Below are 26129 nucleotides of genomic sequence, written 5' to 3'. Positions count from 1 at the left end.
CTGTCACGCCAGCTTCCCCAGGCTCCCTCTCTCCCAATGAGTATTTTCATTTCTGTCTGTAGGAATCCCTAGAAAATTTTAAATAAATGAGGGATAGAAGTCTCTCCCCTTTGTCTCCTTCCCTCGTTCTCTTTCCTCCCACCCAGCTCCCCAACATTCACACACCACATACTCTGGCTAGGCCCATGGCAGGAATTTTAAACCTATCTTGGAAGCTTTCTGGCCAAAAAAGTAAAACAAAAAACAAAACAAAACAAAACAAAACAAAACAAAACAAAACAAAACAAAACAAAAACAAACAAACAAACAAACAAACAAACAAACGAAAAAGAACATACTTTTCTTGATTCAGTTCAATAAACATTTTAAATTAATTTTAATTGAATGAATCTTTAATATTCTAGATGCTGCAAATAAATACAAAAACAAAAGAAGGGATTATTTAATCCCTCTTCTCAAGGTGACACTTTCACTACCTGACACTTCTCTTCATGGATTCTAGTCGAGGCTCTCCAGTAATTAAGTAGAGACTCTTGTACATAATTGCACATGCTCACCTTCCCTTCCCCCCACTTGGCTCTGCCTTCACCACAAGCGATGGGAACTAGGATGTGTTCCTCCTCCCAAGGGCCCCTGGAACTCGTAGCCCATGGACCTCTGGAACAATAGAGCACAAGGCTTCAAGGTGAAGGCGGCAGTCCGAGCTGCTGATCCAAGCCAGTGAATTATCTGGCCAGGACCCCAACTCCACCCCGGCTGCCAGGGTGACCCCACCCCATTGGCTGATGTATATAACACTCTCCTTTTGGAGCGGGGATCAGGGGGGCCATGGGTGTGCTCTGGCTGCTGATTGTGGGTGAGTGTTGAGTGGGAGCGGCGGAAGGAGCTTCAGCTCTGTAGGAAGAGGGCATAGAATAACTCAGCTCCCTCTCACCCTCTGCTCTTCCTGCTGTCCCCAGCATTGCAGGGATCCCTGGCTCAGGGTCAAGATGCGGTTGGTGAGTTGGGGCCTCAGGGTGGAGAAGGACGGGACCACACCGGATGAGATTTAAGGAGAAGTGGTGGGGAGATGTAGAGTGGGGAGTCTGTTCTCCAGCCCTGTCCTGGACATGTCGGGGGTCAAGGAGGGGAGGAACAAGATTTTTACCTTATTGGATAATCCCAAACCAGATGAGGCCCCTCCACTTATTGGGGAATGGGGGTGAGGTCAGGGCCGGGACAGTGCAGTACATGGTCCGGAATCTGATGGAAAAACAACACATGGAGGGCCACTAACCTGATCAGGCCACTTGCTCACATCACTTAGCAGACAAGGGCAAAGACCCCCTGTGCAAACAGTTCACAGATGCTCAGGACTGGGCAATCTTGCATAAAGTAGAGAGGGGAGTGTGGTTAAATAAGGGAGACTTCTAGGAGGATGGGGGTCTCTGTCCTGAAGACCTGAGGGGAGAAGCTGTTTCTATGCTCTGAGATGTCCCTGAACTCCAGCCACCCTCCTGTATCCCTTTGGCCCTGAGCATGGAGACCAGAGTATCCCCAGGGCAGATGACGGTGTCTCCCCAAAGTTCCTACTTTCTGAACCCTTCAGCTTCTTTGGAGCCACTTACAGAAACATCTATGTGAGTCTGGGATTATATTCCTGCCACCCCACTACCTGTCTTCCCTATGGCTCTACTCTCTCCCCTTCCTTCAAGTCTTCCTTCCTTCCTTCCTTCCTTCCTTCCTTCCTTCCTTCCTTCCTTCCTTCCTTCCTTCCTTCCTTCCTTCCTTCCTTCCTTCCTTCCTTCCTTCCTTCCTTTCTTTCTTTCTTTCTTTCTTTCTTTCTTTCTTTCTTTCTTTCTTTCTTTCTTTCTTTCTTTCTTTCTTTCTTTCTTTCTTTCTTTCTTTCTTTCTTTCTTTCTTTCTTTCTTTCTTTCTTTTTTTTCTCTTTCTTTTTCTTTCTTTCTTTCTTTTTCTTTCTTTCTTTCTTCTTTCTTTCTCTTTCTTTCTTTCTTTCTTTCTTTCTTTCTTTCTTTCTTTCTTTCTTTCTTTCTTTCTTTCTTTCTTTCTTTCTTTCTTTCTTTCTTTCTTTCTTCCTTTCTTTCTTCCTTTCTTTCTTCCTTTCTTTCTTTCTTTCTTTCTTTCTTTCTTTCTTTCTTTCTTTCTTTCTTTCTTTCTTCTTTCTTTCTTTCTTTCTTTCTTTCTTTCTTTCTTTCTTTCTTTCTTTCTTTCTTTCTTTCTTTCTTCCTTCCTTTCTTTCTTTCTTTTTTCTTTTCTTCCTCCTCACTACCTCCTCCTCTTTCTCCTTCTCTTCTTCTTCCCTCTCCTGATCCCTGCCTCTTCTCAAATGGCTTTCACTCCCTCTCCCCTTGATCCCACTTCCTCTCTCCCTTCCTTCCACTTCCCTCCCTGATTTCTGGTCTTTGTTTTCCTCCATCATCCCACACAGGTGAACACCAATGGCTTGATCTCTTTCGAGGTGCCATTATCGCACTTCATCCCTCAAGCCTTGCCTCTGAAAGATGGCCGGGCATTTGTGGCCCCATTCTTGGCGGACATAACAACATTGCAGAAGGGGAAGGTGTGGTACCGAGAGAGCCGGCAGCCCGAGCTGCTTAGCCGTGCCTCCAGAGAGCTGGCCGCTGCTTTTCCGGACTCACCAGAGATCATTCTTCGCTCTCTGTTTGTGGCTACTTGGGACCATGTCCCCTTCTTCGGGACCCTGACTGACCAGGTGAGGGAAGGGAAAAGTCGAGGAGGGGGATCCAGACACCCAAGAGTGAGCCTTGTCTTGGTGGCCCTTGTGCTCCTGGGATTTTAAAAGGCCCCTGGGTCAGCATGGATGAAGGATGGAGACACCGAGATCAGAGAACTGAGATATAGAGAAGCAGGGTGGATCAAGGATTTTTACTTGGGAGAAAGATGGAGTGGGAGAAAGATGAGAGGAAGAAACAGAAATAAGGAAAAGAAATTGGTTGAGGCAATCTTTGTGAGAGGTTAGGAAAAGCCCGGCTCATAGCTCCCAACCTGTAGCCTTCTTCCTCCATCTCCTCCCCAGAATCCTTTTTATTCCCTCTGTGGACTCTGTGGGCTCCCACGTATAAACGCGCCATTCCCCACTCCCACAGGTGAATACCTTCCAGGCAGTGCTGGCTTCGGGCACCAATGCTTCTTACGTTCTTCTGTATTATGGTGACATTCAGTGGACAACAGGAGTGATCAGCGGAGGGAGCCCCAACAATGGCCTTGGAGGGACCCCGGCCCAGGTGGGGGTCAAGGGATTGAGTGGGGGATGGTGCTGCAGGATGGTGACCTGCAGCTGGGGAAGTGTTTAGCCCCAGTTCGTGCTCTCACCTGGGCCACTTCCTCCAGGCTGGTTTCAACAGTGGCACAGCTCAGGATTATTTCAACCTCCCCGGCTCTCGGACACCCGCCATCATCCATGTATCCTCCACCAGCAACATGGGGATTCCGGGCCTGTGGGCTTTCCGAACTGACAAGTTCACGGTCCCGAATGGCTGCATCTACAAGGGTGAGTAGCCAGGAGTTCCGCCCACCCAGCCCATGCTCCCTCATCCCCATTTCTTTCAGGAATCCAGGAGATTGGTCCTCCATGCCTGCCCTAAGACCACCATTGTCCAGTCCCCCATCCCCGTTGCCCTCAGGGACCCACATGTCCAAATGCCTCCTCCCATTGCCTTTCTTCAGCCCAGTTCTTGCCCATTGGTGCCACCTTCTGGAATAGCAGTACTTGTAAACATCAGTGCCAGTGCCAGGCTGACCAGAGAGTTCAATGCCGGCCGGGGCCATGCCAGGCAGAATGGCAGTGCCGTGCCTCCTACCCCTTCTACTACTGCCAGGCCCGCCAGGGGCTCTCATGCCAGCTGGGGCCCAGTGGGCACCTGCGTACATTCTCTGGGCATCTGCTGCGTCTCCAGCCCTGTACGTACATCCTGGCCCGGGGCTCTGGCAATGGGCCTGGCTTCCAAGTCAAGGTGGAGAGCAAGGGGACGAGCCGGCTGCCGAGGCTCCAGCTGTGGCTTCTGGCCCATGGCCAGGAGATTGTGGTCCCCAATGGTACAGCGGATCACGTGCTGGTGAGTCTGGACTGGGGGCCGTGGAAAAAGGAGGGAACCAGAAAAAGTTCATTAGGAGGTGGCCGGGATTCCCCTCGATGGGAGTTTTGACATCCTAGTGGGTCACTCATCAGCTGTTCCCAACAGCCACTGGATAGTCCCTTCCACCTCCCAGCTCCCGTGATTCTGAGACGCTGAGATTGAAATAATGATAACTCATACTTACCCAGCCATTTAAAGTAAGCTCTGCCATCTGAGACAACCAGCAGTCATCACACACACGGGCCTGGCGGGAGGATTGTGGGGAGGCGGATGGGACCCTGCCTTCGAGGAGCCCTGATCATCGGGAGACCACCCGTGGCTCCTTCCCTGTCTGCAAGGGCAGCCACAAAACTACTAAGATGCTAGAAACAGGGAACATCCAAGAAACAACAAGGTTCCCCAAACCCTTTAAGCTAAATCAAATAAGATGAACTTTAGTAAATGTAAACTCTTATACTTAGGCTCAGAAATTCAATTTCACCAGTACTGGGCCAGACAACAATTTGTCTAAAATAAAGACCTGGGGGATGGGAAGGGGGGCAGTGGATTGTGGGCTCATTCTTGTGGCTCTTCCTTTTGATTAGCTGGCTTAGCGGCTGCTGACGTCCCTGCAAACTAAAACTCTGCGATCTGGGGGGAGGGGAGGAGGGCTGGTATGAGAGGGATCAGGTTAGGATCGGAAATGGAGGGGTGAGGAGGAGATAAAGGAGATGGAGGATGGCCTCTATAACCCAGGTCTCTCTAAGCCAGGAGAGTCTTGGCCCATTTGGGTATCTCGAGGCCTTTTTTCTCTCACATCTCCCCATCCCGGAGTTCCCTGGGCCAAGCTCTCCTGCCGTCTGTGTCTCTGAGCCCATCCCCAGAGCTGACCCGTCCCTCTCTCTGTCTCCTAGGTAAACGGTCTCCGTTTCCCAATGCCCATCCAGCTCCTGCAGGGGAGCCTCGCTGCCCATGTCAGTGGCCTCGCCACCTACCTCACTACGGACTTTGGCCTGGAGCTGTGGGTGCAGGAGGGCCGCCTTGTGCTCACCGTGCCGGCCAGCCTGGGCAGCACTGTGCAGGGACTGTGTGGGGCAGAGCCCCCATGGTGGGATCCCACCCTTTTGGTTACCAGCTGGCAAACGGGCGAGTCATGTGGCCATGGCCCCCCAAGCTGCCCCCCGGATCAGGTGGCCTTGTACACAGGCCGGGAGGCTTGTGGGCTGCTGGAGGCATCTCCAGGGCCCTTCAGTGCCTGTGTCCAAGCGCTTTCCCCGAGGCCTTTTGTGGAGAGCTGTGCTGAGGAGCTGTGCCACGCTGACGGCGCGCCCCACGTCCTGTGTCGGGCCCTGGCGGCTTATGCGCGAAGCTGCCAGGCTGCTAACCTCCCCGTGGGCGCGTGGAGGAGACGCACCTTCTGTGGTGAGGAGAGACACTGTAGTCTAAGGGAGGGGGGCCAGGGGCTGCAAGGCCCAATCCACCTTCCTCTCGGCTAGGTCTGGCACCTGTGACCGGGGCTGAGAATTAGCCTCAAGACCTTTTGGAGAGCAACCCCGGCAGGTGAATGGCCTGGAAGCCTCAACAACCCCGCACAAATATCAGCTGCCATTGGGATTGTTTGGGATCAGTTGTTATTCTCTCTCTGGGTCTCTCCTCCTTCTCTCCCCAAGGTGGGTCTTGCTCGCTCTCAGCGGGCCTGCTTTGTCTCTGCCCTCTGCCCTCCAGAAATGTCCTGCCCAGAAAACAGCCACTACGAAGCCTGTGCCAGTCCCTGCGGGGCCAGCTGCACGGACTCCCTGGCTCCACTGTTCTGCAAGGGCCCGTGTCGGGAGGGCTGCGCCTGTAACGCCGGACACCTCCTCAGTGGCGGGGCCTGTGTCCCCCAGACTCAGTGCGGCTGCTCTCTCCGGGGCCGCTATTTCCCATTGGGGGCCCAAGTGGTCGGCGATCACTGCAGGCAGAGATGCTTGTGCGAGGGTCCTGGGCAGCCGGTACGCTGCTACCCTTATGCTTGCAAGGTTGGAGAAGCGTGTAAGGTGCACAACGGGGTCTGGGGCTGCATCCGTGAAGGCAACGGGAGCATCTGGGTCTCAGGGGACCCCCACTACCGCACCTTCGATGGCGTGGCCTTCACCGCCCAGGGCGCCTGCCATTACACCCTGACCCGCAGCTGCCGGACCCAGGGGTGGCCCCCTGCATTTTCTGTGCACGTGCACAACGAGCACCTTAGCTCCATGGCTGTGGCCTGGACACGGCGGGTGCAGGTGGAAGTGTATGGGGAGCGTATCGTGATGACCGCCAAAGCTCCAGGAAAGGTACAGGTGAGTGTGGCGTGAACAGGAGCCCGGACATCAGGCAGATTTAGGCCCTGGGGTGGCCAGGTCATTGGTCGGTATTTAATTTCCTCTCCTCCCTTATCCGAAGGGGCAACATTTCCCGCCATCCCCTAGAGAACCTTCCCTCTCTGGCCCTTTCTTCCAGATTTTATATGCAGGCTGAGCCTGTGGCTCCCACATGTCCTTCTGCCTGTTCACAGTCCTGCTAACATTCAGAGACTTCCTACTGGAAGCCTGGATCAGGGCCAGCCTTCATGGTACCCTCCCACCGCCAATGTGGGCAGAGGGCAGAGGGATTCGGGGAAACGGACATCCTGGTCCAAGGGGAAGACAGTCTTCCCACTCCACGCCGAGCGAATCTAGTCTCTGGGGGGAATCTTGCCCGATCCACTGCAGCTCTGGCCTGCTTCCTGTCCCCAGGTGAACGGATTTCTGAGGAACCTGCCGCTGCTCCTGGCTGGGGGGCGTCTCCACATCTACTTCAGTGGCTCAGGGATTGTGCTGCAGACAGACGTCGGGCTCCTGGTCTGCTATGACTGGCGACACTACGTCTCTGTCACCGTGCCCGAGACCTATGCGGGCTCCCTGTGCGGTCTGGGTGGGGATTTCAATGGAGATCCAGACAATGACTTTCTAAGTCCTGGTGGCAAGCTTCTCCCTGATGCTCATGCCTTCATAGAGAGCTGGAAGGACCCGGGGTCTCCCGTCCACTGCTCTGCCATGGGCCCAATGCCCCAGTGCCCACCGGAAAGAGAGGCGCGCTATCGGTCCCAGGATTTCTGCGGCTTGCTCACAGACCGGGATGGGCCCTTCCATGCTTGTGATGAGGTGGCTGAGGTTCAAGTTCTTGTGGAAAACTGTGTCCATGATCTCTGTGCCTCAGAGGGGGTCCAGAGACCCCTGTGTGAGGTGCTCCGCAGCTTTGCCCAGCAATGCCAACAACATGGACTCCCCATTCAAACCTGGAGACGCCGGGTGGGCTGTGGTGAGTGAGTAGGAGTGGTTCTCAGCTCCGGTTCCCCCAGAGTCCCTCATGCTGCCCTCCCCTGCTGCCCCTGCTCTCCTCCTTTCCCTCTGGCTCTCACTATTTCTTTCTATTCTACCCCACCCATCAAAACATAAGAAATATAAAAGCCAATTTCTTCCTTAAATAATCTCACAGTATATACTTGTGATGTCACATTTTTCCAAGTGCTCTCACACACAGGGTCTGATGAACTTATTAAAACACCCCAGGAGGGGAATAAAGAACATCCCCCAAGAGAAGCCCTCTTAGGCCAGTTTTGCTATAAGCCAAAGTAGAGAGTTATCCCGTCAGAAATCTGGGGAGCCCTGTTAAATTCTACTAGAAAGGTTTATTCTAAACCCATTGATGAGAATACAGAAACAGAAGCACAGAAATAAAGGAACTTTGCCCAAGTTCCTTGCTTAGCACAGTGCCTGACATACAGTAAGAGCTTAATAAATGTTTACTGACCAGTATGCTGTTGAAGGATTAGTACCTCCACCTCCCAAGCAGGTCAGGGCTCTCTGTCCACTACTTCTGTCTGCCACACGTGTAATGCACCCAATGGTGGCCTAGTGGAAAGCGCCCTGAATTGGGGCATTCTGCTCTGAAGTCTGTCCACCATCATTGCTCATGTGACATGGGGATCACTTGGGTCTTAGTGCTTTTCTTGTCAAATGAGCAAGTTGAACTAGACAGTGGCTAAGGTCTCTTTCAAATCGAATCCCCGTGATTTTTAAAAACTTCCTCAGTTTGGTTCAATTTAACGCCCAGTGGCAGATCCTCCTTAGCCGATATGTGTGTTTTTTAGGGAATGGACCCTCATTTTACCCTCAGCCAAGTCAGACACAAACACTGTGGTAACAGGAACCTCAGAGGAAAGCAGGGATGGCTTTGGGATCTCTTGAGCACCAACCTTAACTGCATCCGAAGCTCGCTAGGGACTGGCTGCAAGCCCTTGGAACTTGACAGTCCCTCCCCATCCCCATCCTCGGTGCCAACTGAGCCCACGGGATAAGGGAGAGAACACGAAGACTTGGATAGATGCTGCTGCTGGATGAGTAAATAGGTGTGGGTGGACTTCGCTTTATGCAATTATAGCTTCCTAGGGAAGTTGAGTGTAAACCAAATGTTTCCACCAAAATCCACATTCTAGAATGAAGGCTGCCCATGGAGGTTAGAAGAAATACATTTAGAGCAAGCCGAAGGAAGATTTGCTTTATAGGTAGGGGAGTAAATGTGGGGGAAAGGCTAGTTTTTTTTTTAATTGTTTATCTTTTTTAAAAGCTTTTTATTTTCAAAATAAATGTGCATAGATGGTTTTCAATATTCGCCCTTGAAAAACCATGTGTTTCAAATTTTTCTCCCTCCCTTCCTCCCCTCTCCCGTAGACGGCAAGTAATCCAATCTATATTAAACATATGCAATTCTTCTATATGGATTTCCATAATGATCATGCTGCACAAGAAAAATCAGGTCAAAAAGGAAGAAAAATGAGAAGAAAACAAAATGTAAACAAATAACAAAAAAGTGAGAATACTATGTTGTGATCCACACTCAGGCCCCGCAGACCCCAGAGAGCAGATGGCTCTCTCCATCACAAGACCATTGGAACTGCTAGAATTACACACAAATCCCAAGAAGAGGTTGGAGTTTAGACAACTTCCTGAATGTATCCAGGATGAGTTTTTCAAGATAAGCTTTGGGACAGAGCTTCCAAAGAAATGGAAGAATGTAGTCTGAACCCCCCACTTTACACTTGAAGAAACTAGGACCCAGAAAGTCATTCATGATATTACTAGTCCCCCTTAATGCTAACGCTTTGCCTCTGATGCCATCCCCAATTTACCCTGTACAGATCTTGTTTCTGCATAGTTATTTGCCTATCGTCTTCCCTGTTAGACTGTAAGCTCCAGTCTCTTGCCTTATTTTTGTTTCCTCAGAGCCTAGCACAATGTCCGGTATACAGTAGGTGCTTAATAAGAGCTTGTTGAGTGACTTATTTCTCTAAGAAACAGAGCTGTTCCCAGTTTTAATTCCAACCTCATTTCTCCCAACTTTCTTTTAAGGTCTCCCTCCACCCCCGATCTTGGGGAGATCTGATCTCAGGAGTATTTCTCATGTTCTAATGTCTACCAACCTATCTTTCAGAGCTGGCCTGTCCTACCCACAGCCACTATGAACTCTGTGGATCTTCTTGTCCTAATTCCTGCACAGAGCCCACCCTGGCCAGTCAATGCCAGACCCCCTGCCAAGAGGGCTGCCAGTGCGACCAGGGCTTCGTGCTGAGCGGCACTGACTGCGTGCCCCCGGCTCAGTGCGGCTGCACCTCGGAGGGCAGATACTACCTGGCCGGGGAGACCTTCTGGGAAGGGGAGGACTGCCGGCGTTTCTGCCACTGTGATGCCTCCAGCCACGAGGTGCACTGTTCCGACTCCTCTTGTGGACCCGGGGAGAGGTGTGGCACCCTGAAGGGCATCTTTGGATGTCACCCGCTTGTCCCCAGGACCTGCCAAATGTTAGGACAATCACAGTACATCACCTTTGATGGGAAAACTTATAACTTCCCGGGCACTTGCAAATACATCTTTTCTGAGCTATGTGGTTCCTTGGAACCCCGGCCCTTTTTCAGAGTGGAAATCAAGAAGGAGTATGAAACAAACACCCATATACTTGCAATCTCAGAGTTGCTCATCCTGATCAATGGGACCAAGATCCATCTTCATAGAAAAAACTCAGGTCACGTTAAGGTAGGTCCATGTTAAAAAAAAATCTTCAATGAACCCTCTAATACCTAAATTCACCAATCTTCACTTCTCATTATTTCTTGGGTTGAGCTAGGTCCATATTAAAAAATCCTTAATGGTCCTTCTATGTATATACCTAAATTCACCAATCTCCACTTCCCACTATCCCTTGGGTTGAGCTAGGTCCATATTACAGAATCCTTAATGGTCCTATATATAAATAAATTCACCAATCTCCACTTCCCACTATCCCTTGGGTTGAGCTAGGTCCATATTAAAGAATCCTTAATGGTCCTTCTATATATACCTAAATTCACCAATCTCCACTTCCCACTATCCCTTGGGTTGAGCTAGGTCCATATTAAAGAATCCTTAATGGTCCTTCTATATATACCTAAATTCACCAATCTCCACTTCCCACTATCCCTTGGGTTGAGCTAGGTCCATATTAAAGAATCCTTAATGGTCCTTCTATATATACCTAAATTCACCAATCTCCACTTCCCACTATCCCTTGGATTGAGCTAGGTCCATATTAAAGAATCCTCAGTAGACCTCTTTCTATATACACCTAGATTCACCAATCTCCACTTCCCACCATCCCTAGGGAAATTGTACCTCCCCCAATTATCTGAGTTGTCTTCTGCTTCCATAGGTGAATGGAGAGACTCTGCACTTCCCACTAAGCCTCAATTCTGGTGGCATCATCTTGTACCCCAATGGGTTCTTCGTTACCCTTTGGACAGATTTTGGATTGATGCTCACCTCTGATCTGGTCTATAGTCTCTTCCTCTCCCTGCCTCCCCACTACGAAGGCAACACTTGCGGACTCTGTGGAAACTTTAGTTGGAATCATGAGGATGAGTTCCAGTCCCTAGCAGGGCAACCTGTTGACAACTTGGTTTCTAAGTGGAAAACTGAGGACTGTGAAGATCACTGTGATCATAATGGCTGCCCAACCTGCAGGGGACAAAAGCAGCTTATTCAGGGCAAAGCCCGATGCTGGATCCTCCAGGACCCCGGGGGACCATTCTCTGCCTGCCATTCTCAGATCGACCCAGAACCTTATGTGGCCAGCTGCGTCAATGACACGTGCCTCTCCATGGACAATAGCGGCGTTCTCTGCCTCTCCATCCAGACATATGTTGCTGCCTGTCAGAGGGCAAACATTACTCTTGGCCCCTGGAGGAACTCCTCCTTCTGCGGTGAGTCAGTCCTGATGGTGCAACACTTGTATACCACAGGTGTTACATCAGGGCTTGTTGAATTGAACTGGCCCCAAGCAGTTTCCAATGGGATTGCCAAAGTCGGTGTTTAATAGTGTTGGATCTTTTTGTTTGGTTTTGTTTTTTTCCTTTCCTGAAAACATTTGCAAAGAGCCAGATCTGATATTTTTCTTGTCTCTCAGACTTTCAGAGATTGTAGAGAATGAGACTGGTGGCACACTGAGATAGAGCGCCACTCATTCACTCAGTCACCAAGTTTTTATTTCTATTCAGACCGGGTTGTTGTTTTTGTTCTTGTTTGTCCTTTGTTCTCAAAGAGAACCATCACAGGAGAGAGATGACGCCATGAGATACAGTTGGATTTAAGTGAGGGAAGGTTGTGCGAGGTCACCTGCCTCCCTTTCTCCTCCACAGCCATATGGTCCAATGGCCAGATAGAGATCAGGATGGCTGGAGATGGCCTGGATACAGTAGGAGATCAAACATCCTTACACCCCTCCCAAGAATTCACCGACCCAATGACCCTCTTGCTGTTTTTTATATAAAAATTCCATCTCCCAACTTTATAAATATCTGTTCTATGTTGAACATCACAAGGAAAAGGGAAAGAGTGCTTGCTTCGGCAGCATATGTACAAGGAAAAGGGAAGGAAACAAAATAAAAAGCCCCGGTGCTTCTGCTTATCAGAACCTTTATCATCTTGTTGTAGAGATAAGACTTCTTTTTATACTCTAACCAAAGGGTCCATGGTCTCCCATGATCCCGAGATACAGATGGAAAGCCTGTCTACTTATATTCATGGACTATTCTTTTCTACACTTCTCCATTGCAACAAATCAGTCAAAGGCTCATCACGTAGTCCGATTGGGATCAAAAGGACATAAATGCTAAGGAGATTTGGAAGAGGGCTAAGTCACTTATGGTGGTGCTAGCCACAGAAGTCTTTGTGTATTTTTAGTCATTTCAGTCATATCCAACTCTTCATGGCTCTGTTTGGGGTTTTCTTGGATACTAGAGATTTTGCCATTTCTTTCTCCAGCTCATTTTACAGATGAGGAAACTGAGGCAAATAGGTTTCAGTGATTTGCCTAGCATCACACAGCTAGTAAGTATCTGAATTTGAACTTAGGCCTTCCAGACTCCAGACCTACACTCTAGCTATGGTGCCATCCAGAGGCCCTGTAGTCTTTTTGTAGACTTTGAAAGACAGAAAAGATTTGAGCATGTGAAGGGAAGCACATAGGGTAGTGAGAAGACCCTTCTGGCTAGGAAAGAGGGAATATCTATTTAATCTCCTCTTCTGAACAAGGAAAGGGAACAAAAGCAGCCAGAGAGGATGCAGTTATGTTATGAATAGCCGTGAATCACAGGTTGAGAGGTGTGGATTTGATCTGAAAGGCAACCAGTGAACCACTCTCAGTTTCTGAGTTAGGGGATGCCTCGCCCAAAGTGGTTTAAATCAACAGAGTGACTTTGCCATGGCCCAGTTGGGGTTCCCTCACTTCCAGACTGTTTCTCCCCTTCCCAGCCCCTGCATGTCCCGCACACAGTTATTATCATCTCTGTCAAGACCCCCACAAGATCCGGTTCTGTGCTGTGCTTCCACTTCCTCTGCCTGCTGGCCCAATTTGCTCTGAGGGCTGCACCTGCTTGGATGGTTACCTGTGGAGTGGGGACAGGTGTGTTCCACCAGATCAGTGTGGCTGCCAGCATGAGGGCCGCTACTACAAGGTCAGTATGAAGGCCAGAAAAAGGTCTCATATCCAGATTGGCAGAAAGGGGTGGGATAGAGAGGTGGTGTGATACACTGAGGAAGTGCTGCATCTGGACTCAAAGGACATGATCTAAAACCCTGCTTAACAACACGACAACAATCAATAATAATAATTAGCATTTCTGTAGCACTTGAGGATTTGCAAAGTGCTTTATGGATATTTTCTCTTCTGATGCTCACAACAATCCTGAGAGGTAGGAGATATTGTAATCCCTATTTTACAAGTGAGGAAACTGAGGCAGGCAAAGGGTCAACACTAATGTTTCTCTAGCAAAGGGATCTCTCTAATAGGAGCCTGAGGGGCAGGCTGAGGGAAGCCACAGTTGTCTTCACAGGTTCAGGCTGTCTCACAACATTCCAGGCCTGCTTCCAAGAATAACCAGTAATTTATCTTTAAAAACCCTTTTTGAGTCTATGGTTTCAGTGTATGTGACCTTTCAACAGAATGCCTTTGACAGGCTTTCTCTTCATGGTGTAATGTGGGACTTTGTTTATGTGACCTAGCCTTTCCTTTCAGTATCAGATAGCTAAAACATTCCTGTGTTTCCTTTATTTGTCCCCTCCCTGAATCTAGGGATATTGAGCCTATACCCATTAAGATTTTTTCTTCTAGACTGTTGAAATCTAGAAGTTCTTTTCAAGTTTGTTCTTGTTCAGCCTGATACCCTGATTCAAGTGGGAGCTTCGGCCCACCACCTTTCCCACTCCATGTTTCAGTCTCTACCCCACATATATACAAAGAAGCCCATGCCCACCCAGCCTCCTTCATCTAGGAGGGGCCAGGACCTAGTGACACTATCCCCTCCCCCAACCTCCCCCTCTTCCCTTTCCCTACATCCTCCTGCTAGGTTGGAGAGTTGGTCTGGCTTTCTCACTGTACCCACCGCTGCAGCTGTGATGCTCCCGGTCAATTCCGATGCTCTCTGGCCCAGTGTCCTGAAGGGGAGATATGTGCCCTGCAGGCTGGACGGCTGGGCTGTCAGAGCCCCATGGGTATCTGCACAGCCACTGGGGATCCTCACTACTTCACATTTGATGGAGCGGTTGCTCACTTCCAAGGCACCTGTGCCTATCAATTGACCCACACGTGTAAGGAAGCCTCTTTACCTGGGGACCTTTCTTTCCGAGTGGAGGCTACCAACAGAAACTTCCGTAGTCGTAGAGTCTCCTTCGTGACTCATGTGGAGGTGTGGCTCAGTAACCAGGACTTCAAGGCCCACGTGGTCTTAGAACGTGGCCAACCAGTCAAGGTAAGCATGAATTGAAAAAAAGGGAAAAAATTGGTGGGAAGAGGGCCACCATTGTCAAGGAGACCTAATCTGAACCCTAACAATATAGCCAATCTCAATCCCAATTCTGCTCCCAGCTCTCATCTTCAGATTAAGTTGAGTCCATACTCAAAATTCATTCTGTTTCTAATCCTGACCTCATCCTTCATCTGAATTTTAAAACTCCCTGGATTATATTTTTTTTGGGTCTGGCTTAGGAGGCCCAAACTGGGCACAATGAGTTAAAAAATTGCAGAGAGGCAGATTTTGGTCAGATATAATTAGAACTGGATGTATTGGGAGAGACTAGGCGCTGTCCTACTTGGGAAATGCAAGCACAGGCTTGATGCCCACTTGGTTGGGCTTTCATAGGAAAAAAAAACAAAACAAAAAAAATAAAACAAAACAAAAAAAAAAAACCTCTTGCTCAGCTATAGGATGAACCAGATGGTCTTGGTCTCCTTCCAATTTTGAGATCCTTGTGATTCTAAACAGACAAAAATGTGGTTGGAAACTCAAATCTTCATGAGTTAGAGAGGCAAGTTCACAACTAGTCCAGAAGTCATTTCTATCTGGCTTTAGAATGTTGTAGGATTTTGGGGGGCCATATTTTCTTTTCTTATTACTTTGAGGAAGACTGCCACCCGTAAAATAATCCTGAACCTGATAAATTCACAGATTGGTGGTTGAAGAAGGTGACCCAGATATACACTGGTGGGGATTGGGGATAAGAAACAGTCTGTTGAAAATGAAAATATACCAGAAATAATCTGTTATAAATGTTAGCTTTTAATATTATTATAATATTTATATTTATAATATTATAATTTATATCACATATTATAATTATCTGATTTATAAATTTATAATTATGTAACTTATGTATTATATTATAATCATATATATTTTTATTTATTTTAATAATAAATAAAATTTATATTTTATAATTATAAAATTTATAATTTCAATTTTTATATATTATTTTATGATTATATAATTTATAATATTATTGTTTTTAGCTAATAAGAATTTGTTAGTGGCACCTATAACAATAATATAATATAATCAAGTGTTGATTTTGTTATATTCTGCTTAATTCATATATTATAATTTGTTTAGCCATTTTCCAATTAATGATCCCCTTCATAGATTTTTTTAAGTTTTTTATTTTCTTTTTAATTTATGGAATAAAACACACATTTCCATGACATAGTACAATAAAATGATGATTGCATATGAAACCACAAAAAAAAAAAAAAAGAATATATTAGGAGCCTGTGGAAAGCTATGAGGCGAGTGAAAGGAATTGAGATGACCTAACTTACAGAAAAAGGGTGATGACTTCCTTCTCTAGTGGAGAATAGGAAGACTGAAATGTTTAAAAGTTGGCACAGATTAGATTTAGTCAGATACGGAAGGACGGTGTGGAAGGTGCCTTTTCATTGTCAGCATTGCATAGGAAATCCTGTTCCGAAGTGTAGAAGGCGAACTAGCCAAAAGAGCACCATCCTTAGAGCTGGTCTATTCCTCCCTCATCAGGTGGATGGGCACAAAGTCAACCTGCCGCTACAGCTGGGGCCCCAGGCCAGGGTGCTGCAGGAGCGGGGTCTATTGCGGCTACAAGTAGGAGAGGAGCTAGAAGTCCAGTACAATGGACGAAACACCCTGTTTGTGAGAGTGGGCCCGGGATACAGGGGCCGTCTGTGTGGTATGTGTGGCAACTTCAACGGAAACAAGGACGATGACAAGATCCTTCCCAGTGGGAGGCCAGCACCTAGCGATGCTGCCTTTGGGAATGCCTGGCAGGCCAATGCCAGTCCACCTGGGTGAGGCCATTACCTGTCATCATCACACGGGGCTTCCTCTGCAGGCCCAGGTGTAGATCCAGAGGGTCTAGAGCCTGAGGGATACCATTATAAGGCAGAACTTTTCTTGCTTGTAAAGTCTCAGACTAAGTATAGGGGAAAGGGGACAGACTAGGGACCATGGAGATGTGGTCATGGTAGACTTTTAGTAAATATATGCCAAACCGATAAATGTGTACCTTCACTGGTACAACCAAAAGCATCTCAAAATTCAAGAAAAATTAAGCTTTTGCTATTGGTAGACCAAAAGTGAGGGAAATGTGACAGGGGCATAAGAGCTGCCCTTGACTTTCAGTGTACTTACAGATTCCACATGTGGGCCAACTATAAAGCAAGCGTTCTAGGACCACATACCCTTAAGTATTATAGGTTGGACAAGGGAGAGAGGAATGTGGCTGAAACGGGGAAGGGGGAGGAAAAGGTGATGATGCAATATGCAGAGAAGGGAGAGAAGGGCACTCCAAAGATGGGCCAGAGTGTCAGGAGCACCGTGGGGAGGAACCAGAGGAAGGGTGGGTTTCGTTGGAGCTGAGACCAACGCCTCTCCTGATCTCTCCTGATCTGCAGCTGCCGGAAAGATTTTGTTGGAAGGGACTCCTGTGGTGAAGGGCACAGGGTGGCCCAGATCTGTGCGGTCCTTTCCAACCGCTCAGGACCCTTTGCTGAGTGTCACTGGCATGAGAATCCCGACCCCTATTTCCAGTCTTGCGTATATGATCTATGTCAATATGGGACGGCCAATCGAATGCTGTGTGCTGCTCTGGAGGCCTATGCTGAGCTCTGTGCCCTGCATAAAGTGAGACTGCCTGACTGGAGAACAAGCCTCGGATGCAGTAAGCATCACTCCCCCACTCTCTACCCCCAGCCTCGTCATCTCCCCTAGTTTTAACCCTAACTCTGTACCTCATCCACTAACTCAATTTTATTCCTTTTTCTTTTAAGCCTCTGTTTTCCAGTCCAAATCACTTAACCTCTGAGAAAATTGAGTTAGAGGGTCTTTAAGATCACTTGTGGTTCTAACATTATGTGATTGTTGTTTAATCAATTAGTTCTGTCTGACTCTTCCCGACCCCTTTTGGGCTTTTCTGGGCAGAGATTTGCTATTTCTTTCTTCAGCTCATTTTACAGATGAGGAAACTGAGGCAGGCAGGGTAAAGTGATTTGCCCCAGGATCACAAAAAACTTGGAAGTGTATGAGGTGGATTTGGCATCCCAGAGTTGGCACTCTTACTCATTGTGCCACCTAGCTGCCCCAACTTTAGAGGATATCGCTCCCTAACCCAGCCCCAGCCTTATTGCTAAGATACTAACCTCCAGCTTCCACATCCAGCCCTCACCCTTTCCTTGATCCCAATTCCCTCCTTCTCCCCTTATATCTCTGTTCTGAGCATGTGCACTTTGGCTGGTTTACAGGATGAGTTTGGTACCCCTGCTTCCTTCTTGGGGTGGGAAAATCAGGAGGGAAGAGGGGATGGGAAGCTTTATCCCACATCCAAGTTTTTCTTTACCTTTCTCCTCTCCCACTAGATGTTACTTGCCCACCAAACAGCTATTATGACTTCTGTGGTACCTCTTGCCAAGTCACCTGTGCCAACCTCAATACTAGCATCACTTGTAGCCGGCCATGTATCTCAGGCTGTTTTTGCCAAGAAGGATATGTCCTAGAGAATGGGATCTGCATCCCTCAGGATCATTGTGGATGTGTCCTGAATGGACAATACTACCCCCAGGGGGCTGAGGTGCTGTTCACAGACACGTGTAGCCAGAAGTGCACATGTCAGGGTCCGGGCCGGGCCATGAAGTGCCGTCCCCATACTTGTGGGCCCAGGGAAGTGTGCCGTCTGCACAGAGGGGTGAGGGGCTGTTACCCTATCAAATATGGGACTATGTGGCTGTATGGAGACCCCCATCTCCGGACCTTTGATGGGACTACTTTCAGCTTCAGGGGAGCCTGCCGTGTTGCCCTGGTGCAAACTTGTGATACCCAACTCACCCCCTTTGCCATCTGGCTAAAGGCTGAGCACCAGCACTCCATGGTGACTTCCTGGGCCAAGCAGGTGGATGTGGATCTAGGTGGAGAGAGGTTTTCCCTTCTGGCTGGACAGCATAAGACAATCCAGGTAAGAGCTTTCCCCAAGTCTTCAGTAGGAGAAACAGAGTGTTTTTCTTTCCTTCCTTCCTACCTCCCTCCCTTTTTCTCCCCCTCTCTCCCTTTTTCTTTCTTTCTTTCTTGCATGCTTTCTTTTTTCCTTTTATTTCTTTTTTCCTTTCTTCCTTTCTCTTTTCTTCCTTCCTTCTTCCTTTTTTTCCTTTCATCTTTTCTCCTTCCCTTTTTTCTTTCTTTCCTTTTTCTTTCTCTCTTCTTTCCTTTCTCTTTCCTTCCTTTCTCCCTTTCCTTCCTTCCATAATTTCATCCTTCATTCCTCCCTTCTTCCCACCCACTTTCTTTCTTCCTCCCTCCTTCCCTTCTTTCTCTTTCTTTCTTTGTCTTTCTTCTTTCCTTCCTTTTTCTTTCTTTCTCTCTCTTCCTCCTTCCTTCCTTCCTTCCTTCCTTCCTTCCTTCCTTTCTTTCTTTCTTTCTTTCTTTCTTTCTTTCTTTCTTTCTTTCTTTCTTTCTTTCTTTCTTTCTTTCTTTCTTTCTTTCTTTCTTTCTTTCTTTCTTTCTTTCTTTCTTTCTTCCTTCCTTCCTTCCTTCCTTCCTTCCTTCCTTCCTTCCTTCCTTCCTTTTTCTTTCTTTCTCTCCCTTCCTTCTTTCCTTCCTCCTTCCTTCTCTCCTTCCCTCTCTCCCTCCCCCCTTCTCAAATTAGGGTCACATAGCTAGTAAGTATCTGAGGTTAAATTTGAACTCAGATTCTCCCAACCCACAGCTTTAGACTTCTAATATCAAATCCAGGAATTAGGAATAGGGAATAGCTGGGTGAGTATGAAAAGGCACTCAACAACCATGAATAATCAATTCACATGTATATAATACTATCAACCACTATCTAGTTAGTGTTTTAGTGTTTACAGAGCACTTTCTCCAAAACAGTGCTGGAGGGACAAATGGTCCATTTTATAGATGAGCAAACTTAAAGCTCAGAGAGGCAAAATTCCTTGACTCTAGCAAACCAGAATCCAGGTGCTTCCATCCCATTTGGAGTTTCCTTGGCAAAAATTCTGGAATGGTTAGTCATTTCCTTCTCCAGCTCATTTTACAGAAGAGGAAACTGAGGCAAACAGGGTGAACTGATTTGCCCAGAATCTCACGGTTAGTTAAATATCTCAGGAAAATGAGTCTTCCAAGTTCAGTGCTGCCCCTTTCTTATAGATATCATTGCCCTCAAGGGAAGGAGATATTGATATTACTTTCTTAAAATCCATTGTATCCAATGCCCCTGAGAGGGAGGAATCATATTCCTCTCTGCAGACCAAGAAGTCAGAGTTGGCTCTTCCCTGGGGGAAGCACAGTCTTAGAGATACTGCTCTTGGGAGCAGGACAAGAGAAAATAGGAGAGAAGGACAGACAGACAGACAGGCAGAGGCAGGCCCTGAAGGGAAGGTGTGTGGCTATCAGCTCTCAGAGACTGGCTCTATCTTGAAGTGAGTCCCCTTTCCTGGAGCCCCTTTATTGCCCCACTGCTGGCAGCTTCAGATCCAGAAGGAAGAAGGATAATAAGGAGTTGTAGCAGGAGGATTCCCGTGACTCAGAAGCAGAGCCTGAAGTGGGTCCGTGATTCTCGCCCATGTCTTCCTTCCAGGTGAATGGATCCCGGATGAATCTGCCCCTGGGGCGGGCTGGTGGCAGAGTCCATGCCTTTTCCAGTCCCTCTGCAGTGGTGCTCCAGTTCCATTTTGGTCTTTCTGTGTCCTTTGATGAGTCTCGTTCCCTGTGGGTATCGGTCCCTGAGGCTTATGCAGGTTCTCTGTGTGGTCTGGGTGGAGATTTCAATGGGAATCCTAAGGATGACTTCAGGAGCCCTGATGGTGCACTGATCCCCGATGCCAATATGTTTGCCAGTAGCTGGAGGGAGCCGGGATTTCCTACTCCCTGCTCTGGAGTGGGGTTGGCTCCAAAGTGCCCACCGGAGAAGGAAGCCCAGTACCAGTCCCGGGCTTCCTGTGGCCTGCTTAAAGACCCGAACGGGCCATTCTCTGCTTGCCATGAGGTGACCGAAGCCCGCATCCACACGGACAACTGCATCCATGACGTTTGCGCCAGCGACGGTTCCCAGGAGATACTCTGCGAGGTTCTCGGAAGCTATGCTCTCCAGTGCCAGCTGCGTGGATTCCCCATCCAGTCCTGGAGGCAGGAGGTGGGGTGTGGTAAGTAGCCATTCCTAGATGAGATCTCTGGTTCTTTAGCTAGCTCAAAATTACCTGTACAAAGCCTTCCTAAATCCATTGTACTCAAGGCTTCTGGGAGGGAGGGATCCTATTTCTCTCATCAGACCAAGGGATACCCTGAGATCAGAGGTCTTGGCTCTTCCCTGGGGGAGAAGCTAGCTCTCTCATCCAATCAAGAATAGCGTGGTCTGCTTCTTTTGTGCCTGCTCCAAGGCTTGAGAAGGCCCTTTATTCTCAGAGGGTCTCCATAAATGTTGATATTCCTCAGTCCAGGGGTGAGGATTCACACAAATCTTCACATCGCAAGTGACCTTTTCCTATGTCCAGAAAAACCAGCCTTAAGCCTACCGTGGGGCCACATAGGACTCCCTCCACTCAGCCTCAATTTCAGGTCGTTCTAAACTCCGTGTCCTCCCCCTGTGTCTTCCCGACGCTGCTTTCTCTACCTCCTTCCTCAGCCAGAAAAGCACGTTCTACAAAGTTCTGCTTTATTTCCTTCCTTCTTTCAGAAAGGGCCTGTCCCATCCACAGTCACTATGAACTCTGTGGATCCTCTTGCCCCAACACCTGTGCTGAGCCTAACCTGACTGCCAGCTGCCACACCCCCTGCCAAGAGGGCTGCCAGTGTGACCAGGGCTTTGTGCTGAGCGGCCCTGACTGCGTGCCCCCGGCTCAGTGCGGCTGCACCTCGGAGGGCAGATACTACCTGGCCGGGGAGACCTTCTGGGAAGGGGAGGACTGCCGGCGTTTCTGCCACTGTGATGCCTCCAGCCACGAGGTGCACTGTTCCGACTCCTCTTGTGGACCCGGGGAGAGGTGCGGCACCCTGAAGGGCATCTCCGGATGCCATCCGCTTGCCCCTAGCACCTGCCGGACACTGGGGCCGTTTCGGTACGTGACCTTCGATCAGAAGACCTATGACTTCCCTGGCACCTGCAAATTCATCTTATCTGAGCTGTGTGTTTCCTTGGGGTCCCTGCCCTTCTTCAGAGTGGAAGTCAGAAAGGAGAACACTCTGAGCACCCCCATATCTGCCATCTCCGAGATATTTATCCTGGTCAATGGGACCCAGATCCATCTTCAGAAAGAAAATCCAGGGCTGGTCCAGGTAAGTTCATCTCAACAAGAAACCTCTCGCCAAATGCCCCAGATCAAGATCCACCAATGAGGAAAAGCAGAATGCTGGTTGGACCTCCCCCTGGCAGACTCTCCAAAACCGGGGTCCGTAGTCTGAAACATGAGTACAGAACCTATCTGAGGAGGGAGGGAGTGTGTGCGTAGAACGCTTTCTTTTGTCTGGAGAGGCGAATGGCCACCAGGATCATATTGCTGGGGCTTGGGAAACCCAGTGCCTCTTGTAACCGTTTTGGGGGGTAATGTGTGTGTGTGTGTGTGTGTGTATACATATATATGTGCATGTGTTATATATATATTTGTGGGAATATATATAGTACACATATACATATGAATATATACAAACTACTATCTATGTGAACGCTCTGCTGCCCATGGATTGTTGGCTCATTTCATTACTCTTGTCCCGCTCCCCCTCACCATCAGCTGACCTTCCCTTGGGTGACTGGAGGCCATGGGAAACCTGTTCCTTCAGACTTTTCACCAGTCACCCCCCCAGTTCCCCAATCGTCCCTTCCTCCCCAGGAAGGTTCAGGGCAGGCAGGGAACGAGAATGTGGCTCCCAAGTTGTCCACTTTTCGTTCTCTCAGGTCAATGGGGCTCCGCTCACCCTTCCGCTGAGCCTCAATATGGGCGCCATTCTCCTGTACCAGGATGGGTTCCACCTGACGCTGCAGACCCACTTTGGGCTGATCTTCACCTCCGACTTGGCCCACAGCCTCTTCCTTACCCTGCCCCCAAATTACGAGGGCCGGACCTGTGGGCTATGTGGGAGCTTCAACGGGAAGTCTGGCGATGACTTCCAGCTACAGAGAGATTCCCCAGCAGGGGATCCAGGGGCTTCCTCTGCCTTTGAGCGGAAGCCGGATGATCATCAGTGTAAAGACGATTGTACCAATGGCTGTCCAGTATGTATGGCGCAGGAACAGCTTGTGCCAGCCAAGAGCCGGTGCTGGATCCTCCAGAACCCCCGGGGGCCCTTTTCCTCCTGTCACGTGGAGATTGACCCAAAGCCCTTTGCCTCTGCCTGCGCCAATGAAGTATGCCGGTCTAGGGGAGACAGCCATGTTTTGTGCCTAGCCATCCAGACTTACGCTGCTGCCTGTCAGCGAGCAAATATCACCATCGGCCATTGGAGGAGCCCCTCCTTCTGTGGTAAGTGTGCAAGTCCTGCTCCTGCCACACTTTACCTCTGGGGTTTGGGGTTCATGGGCCCAAAAGCCAGCAAAGCAGCGGGATGGTAGTCACCCATCAGACTGCTGTCCTCCCTTCAGTCAAAACGATAATAACCAGGGCTGAAATTCACGTCATGCTGTGGGACTCACAAAATACCGTTATTCTCATCATTTTGGAAGCAATCCGTCCAGAGCGAGATAGTCTGAAAGGACAGAGAGTAGAGTTTAGGGAAGTCTCGGGGGCTTTCTGGGAAGAGAAGTGTGACAAAAAGGCTTAGAGGGGCTTATGTCATCTCCTCAAGGCATGAGAGCAGGGGGATAACATACTCTGGCTCCTCACCTCGGACCCCAAGCACTCCCCTGGTGCACCCACTGGCGTACCCTCCAGGACCCTCTGCAGCTCCTCGCTCTCCTCTCTCCACAGCCCCTCGGTGTCCCCCGCACAGCCACTACGAGCTCTGTGCCTGCCCTCGCCGGCGCTCCTGCCCCGGCTCGGAGCTGCAGTGTGGGCTCCTGTGTGCGGAGGGCTGCGTCTGTGACGACGGATCCTTGCCTCAGGGACCCGGCTGTATCCCAGCCCCAGAGCCTGGCTGTGGCCACCAAGGTCGGCATTGCCTAGTGAGTTTCCTCCCTGACTGCCCCATATAGTCTTGGGGAAAGAGACAGCTCAGGGCTTCTACACTGGGTTTCCTCATTTCCTGGGACTACTGATGCTAGAAGTGGAAAGGGCCACAGTGGTCTGGTTCCATTCCTATTTTAGAGAGAGGAAGACTGAGAGCAAGAGTGAAGTGATTCGTCTCAGATTGCAAAAGTGATTAAATAACAGAGCTGAGATTCCAATGTACACTCTGCCACACTGTTCCTCAGACTCCAACTGTCTAGCAGGACATCCATCCATCCATTCCTCCCTCCCTCCACCCATCCATCCATCTACCCATCTGTCCACCCACCCATCCATCCCTCCCTCCACCCATCCATCCATCCCTCCCTCCATCTATCCATCCATTCCTCCCTCCCTCCACCCATCCATCCATCCCTCCCTCCATCTATCCATCCATTCCTCCCTCCCTCCACCCATCCATCCATCCCTCCACCCATCCATCCATCCATCCATCCATCCATCCATCTACCCATCTGTCCACCCACCCATCCATCCCTCCCTCCACCCATCCATCCATCCCTCCCTCCATCCATCCATCCATTCCTCCCTCCCTCCACTCATCCATCCATCCCTCCATCCATCCATCCATCCCTCCCTCCACCCATCCATCCATCCCTCCCTCCATCCATCCATCCATTCCTCCCTCCCTCCACCCATCCATCCATCCCTCCATCCATCCCTCCATCCATCCCTCCATCCATCCATCCATCCATCCATCTACCCATCTGTCCACCCACCCATCCATCCATCCATCTCTCCATCCACCCATCCATCCCTCCCTCCATCCATCCATCCATTCCTCCCTCCCTCCACCCATCCATCCATCCCTCCATCCATCCCTCCATCCATCCCTTCCTCCATCCATCCATCCATCCATCTCTCCATCCACCCATCCATCCATCCCTTCACCACTCCCAGAATTCAAATATCCAGCTCTTGCTAGCTTCATAGGTCTTTATTATGCACAGAATGGTGTCCTGAGCTGTCCCCCACCGAGCTTGGCTCTTTCCTTATCTCCTAATGCCACCAGAGAACGTGGCAGACAAGCTTTTCTCCTGCCCTCTCAGCCCTACCACCGACTGGCCAGTGCCTTCTTGCTTCAAGGGAACCATCAGTCAGTAGAGGAGAAAACCCAGAGGATTGTCACATGAATTATTCCTGATGACCTTCAAACCAGCCATTATGAAGGCAGGCAGGGCAGGTGTTTTCCTCATCTAACGGATGAAAGTGCCGAGACTGATCGGGCGTGTGAGTGGCCTAGAGCTAGCCCTGGCCCGGAATCTTGGCTCATGGCTTTCTGTTTGCTCTTCTCCCGTGGACTCCCCACCTTCCTTTCCTCCTCCAGGAGCTGAGCCCTGAAGAGGCTTCCGAGCTGCTGTGGAGATCACGGAGCAGCCACATTTGTCTCCAGAGGAACCACACTGGCTAGATCCGAACCAGTCCAGCTCGGGCTCAGGAAACAGGGAGCCGGCGGCAGCATCCAAGCAGCCACAAACCTCTCCCACGATGGAGCCCAGTCATTAAGAAGGCTCTACCACAAGCATCTCCCTGAGCCAGACATCTGGCCCGGGGACTGAGGATAAGAATTGTGGATCAGAGTGTTCTTTTAGCTTCCCAAGTCTTGGGGGTGGGAAAGCAGCATCAGGCACTCACAAGCTGAGCACGTCCTTGGCTCCCGTCCTCCCTGCTCTGCTCCAAACCTAGCCCAAGCTGCTGGGACTCAGCACTTTTTTTCAAGGTGGGGGAGGTGGGAGGGACAGGATCCAAGGGGCCACAGCCATCAGTATAGCACTTCCTTCTGGGTTTCTCTCTTCTATTCTTCCCCACAAGTTGTTAGCAGACATCCATTCATTCACCTGTTTAGTAGCTATCCCCCCCCCCCCCACCTCCATGCCCGAGTCCTGTGTCTGACCGTGTATTGTAGTGGAGGCAGCGCAAGGATCTGACCTGGTCCCCGGCTCAAGGGGAATTCGTTGCCCGTTTGGGGAAATAAAAACGCATGCAATGATTTCATCGCTGTGGATGTCAAGGGCAGTGACCACAAGAAGGATTCCTTAAAGACCTGTTGATTAAAGGCCTGACATGATATAGTTCCATTCCACATGGACTAGGAAAGTTCAGAGCTAGATCAGGAAGAAGCAGGGCAGGTGGACATTCTCTAGGCTTTATTATATTCCTGTTATGAACTCTCCTGTGTGAACACGGAGATCACCTTGTTGGCCAAGAGTTGTAGAAGCTGTAGCGTAACAGTGAAGGCTGGAGCCCATCTCGCATGGGGCACAGGGCAGAGAGCCTGAGGAAAAGGGGAGCAGAGGACCCGGGCCCATGGGGCAGGGGCTTGGGGACAAGGGGCAGGGTACTAATGTCCTTGCACATGATTCTCGGCCCATACATAAATGTGGATCGTTTGTATTGTCCTGGCCTAGGAGGCAGGGCCTACAGGGTGTCTAGCTAAGTTTGGTGTCATATTTCTGGGGTTTCCCCAGCAGAGGGCAATGCTGTGCCATGGCCAAGCCATCTTGGGGTCCTCTTGTA

At 49.4% G+C, this 26129-nt stretch overlaps 1 protein-coding gene across 3 annotated transcripts; it reads left to right on the top strand.

The window, feature by feature from the left end:
* Positions 1-711: 711 nt before the first annotated feature.
* On the top strand, positions 712-25603 carry LOC141564377 (IgGFc-binding protein-like). Of its 3 annotated transcripts, none has more exons than XM_074306802.1 (22): positions 712-856; positions 960-998; positions 1489-1619; positions 2429-2713; positions 3108-3245; positions 3352-3511; positions 3688-4076; positions 4991-5498; positions 5802-6397; positions 6833-7397; positions 9570-10168; positions 10821-11370; positions 12920-13122; positions 14014-14415; positions 15973-16259; positions 16866-17131; positions 17826-18418; positions 20039-20603; positions 21134-21732; positions 22349-22913; positions 23358-23537; positions 24940-25603. In XM_074306802.1, exons 1-22 carry the CDS (start codon positions 829-831, stop codon positions 24951-24953), a joined length of 7662 nt encoding a protein of 2553 aa, XP_074162903.1. In that variant the 5' UTR covers positions 712-828; the 3' UTR covers positions 24954-25603. The 3 variants fall into 3 exon arrangements, with proteins under 3 accessions (XP_074162903.1, XP_074162902.1, XP_074162904.1); XM_074306801.1 differs by having other exon boundaries at positions 23358-23551; XM_074306803.1 differs by lacking the exon at positions 14014-14415 and having other exon boundaries at positions 23358-23551.
* Positions 25604-26129: the final 526 nt, after the last annotated feature.

This window comes from Sminthopsis crassicaudata, chromosome 3, assembly GCF_048593235.1.
Source record: "Sminthopsis crassicaudata isolate SCR6 chromosome 3, ASM4859323v1, whole genome shotgun sequence".
Classification (NCBI taxonomy): Eukaryota; Metazoa; Chordata; class Mammalia; order Dasyuromorphia; family Dasyuridae; genus Sminthopsis; species Sminthopsis crassicaudata.
The sequence above is the reverse complement of the archived record's forward strand: the minus strand, read 5'-3'. Positions and strand labels throughout refer to the sequence as shown.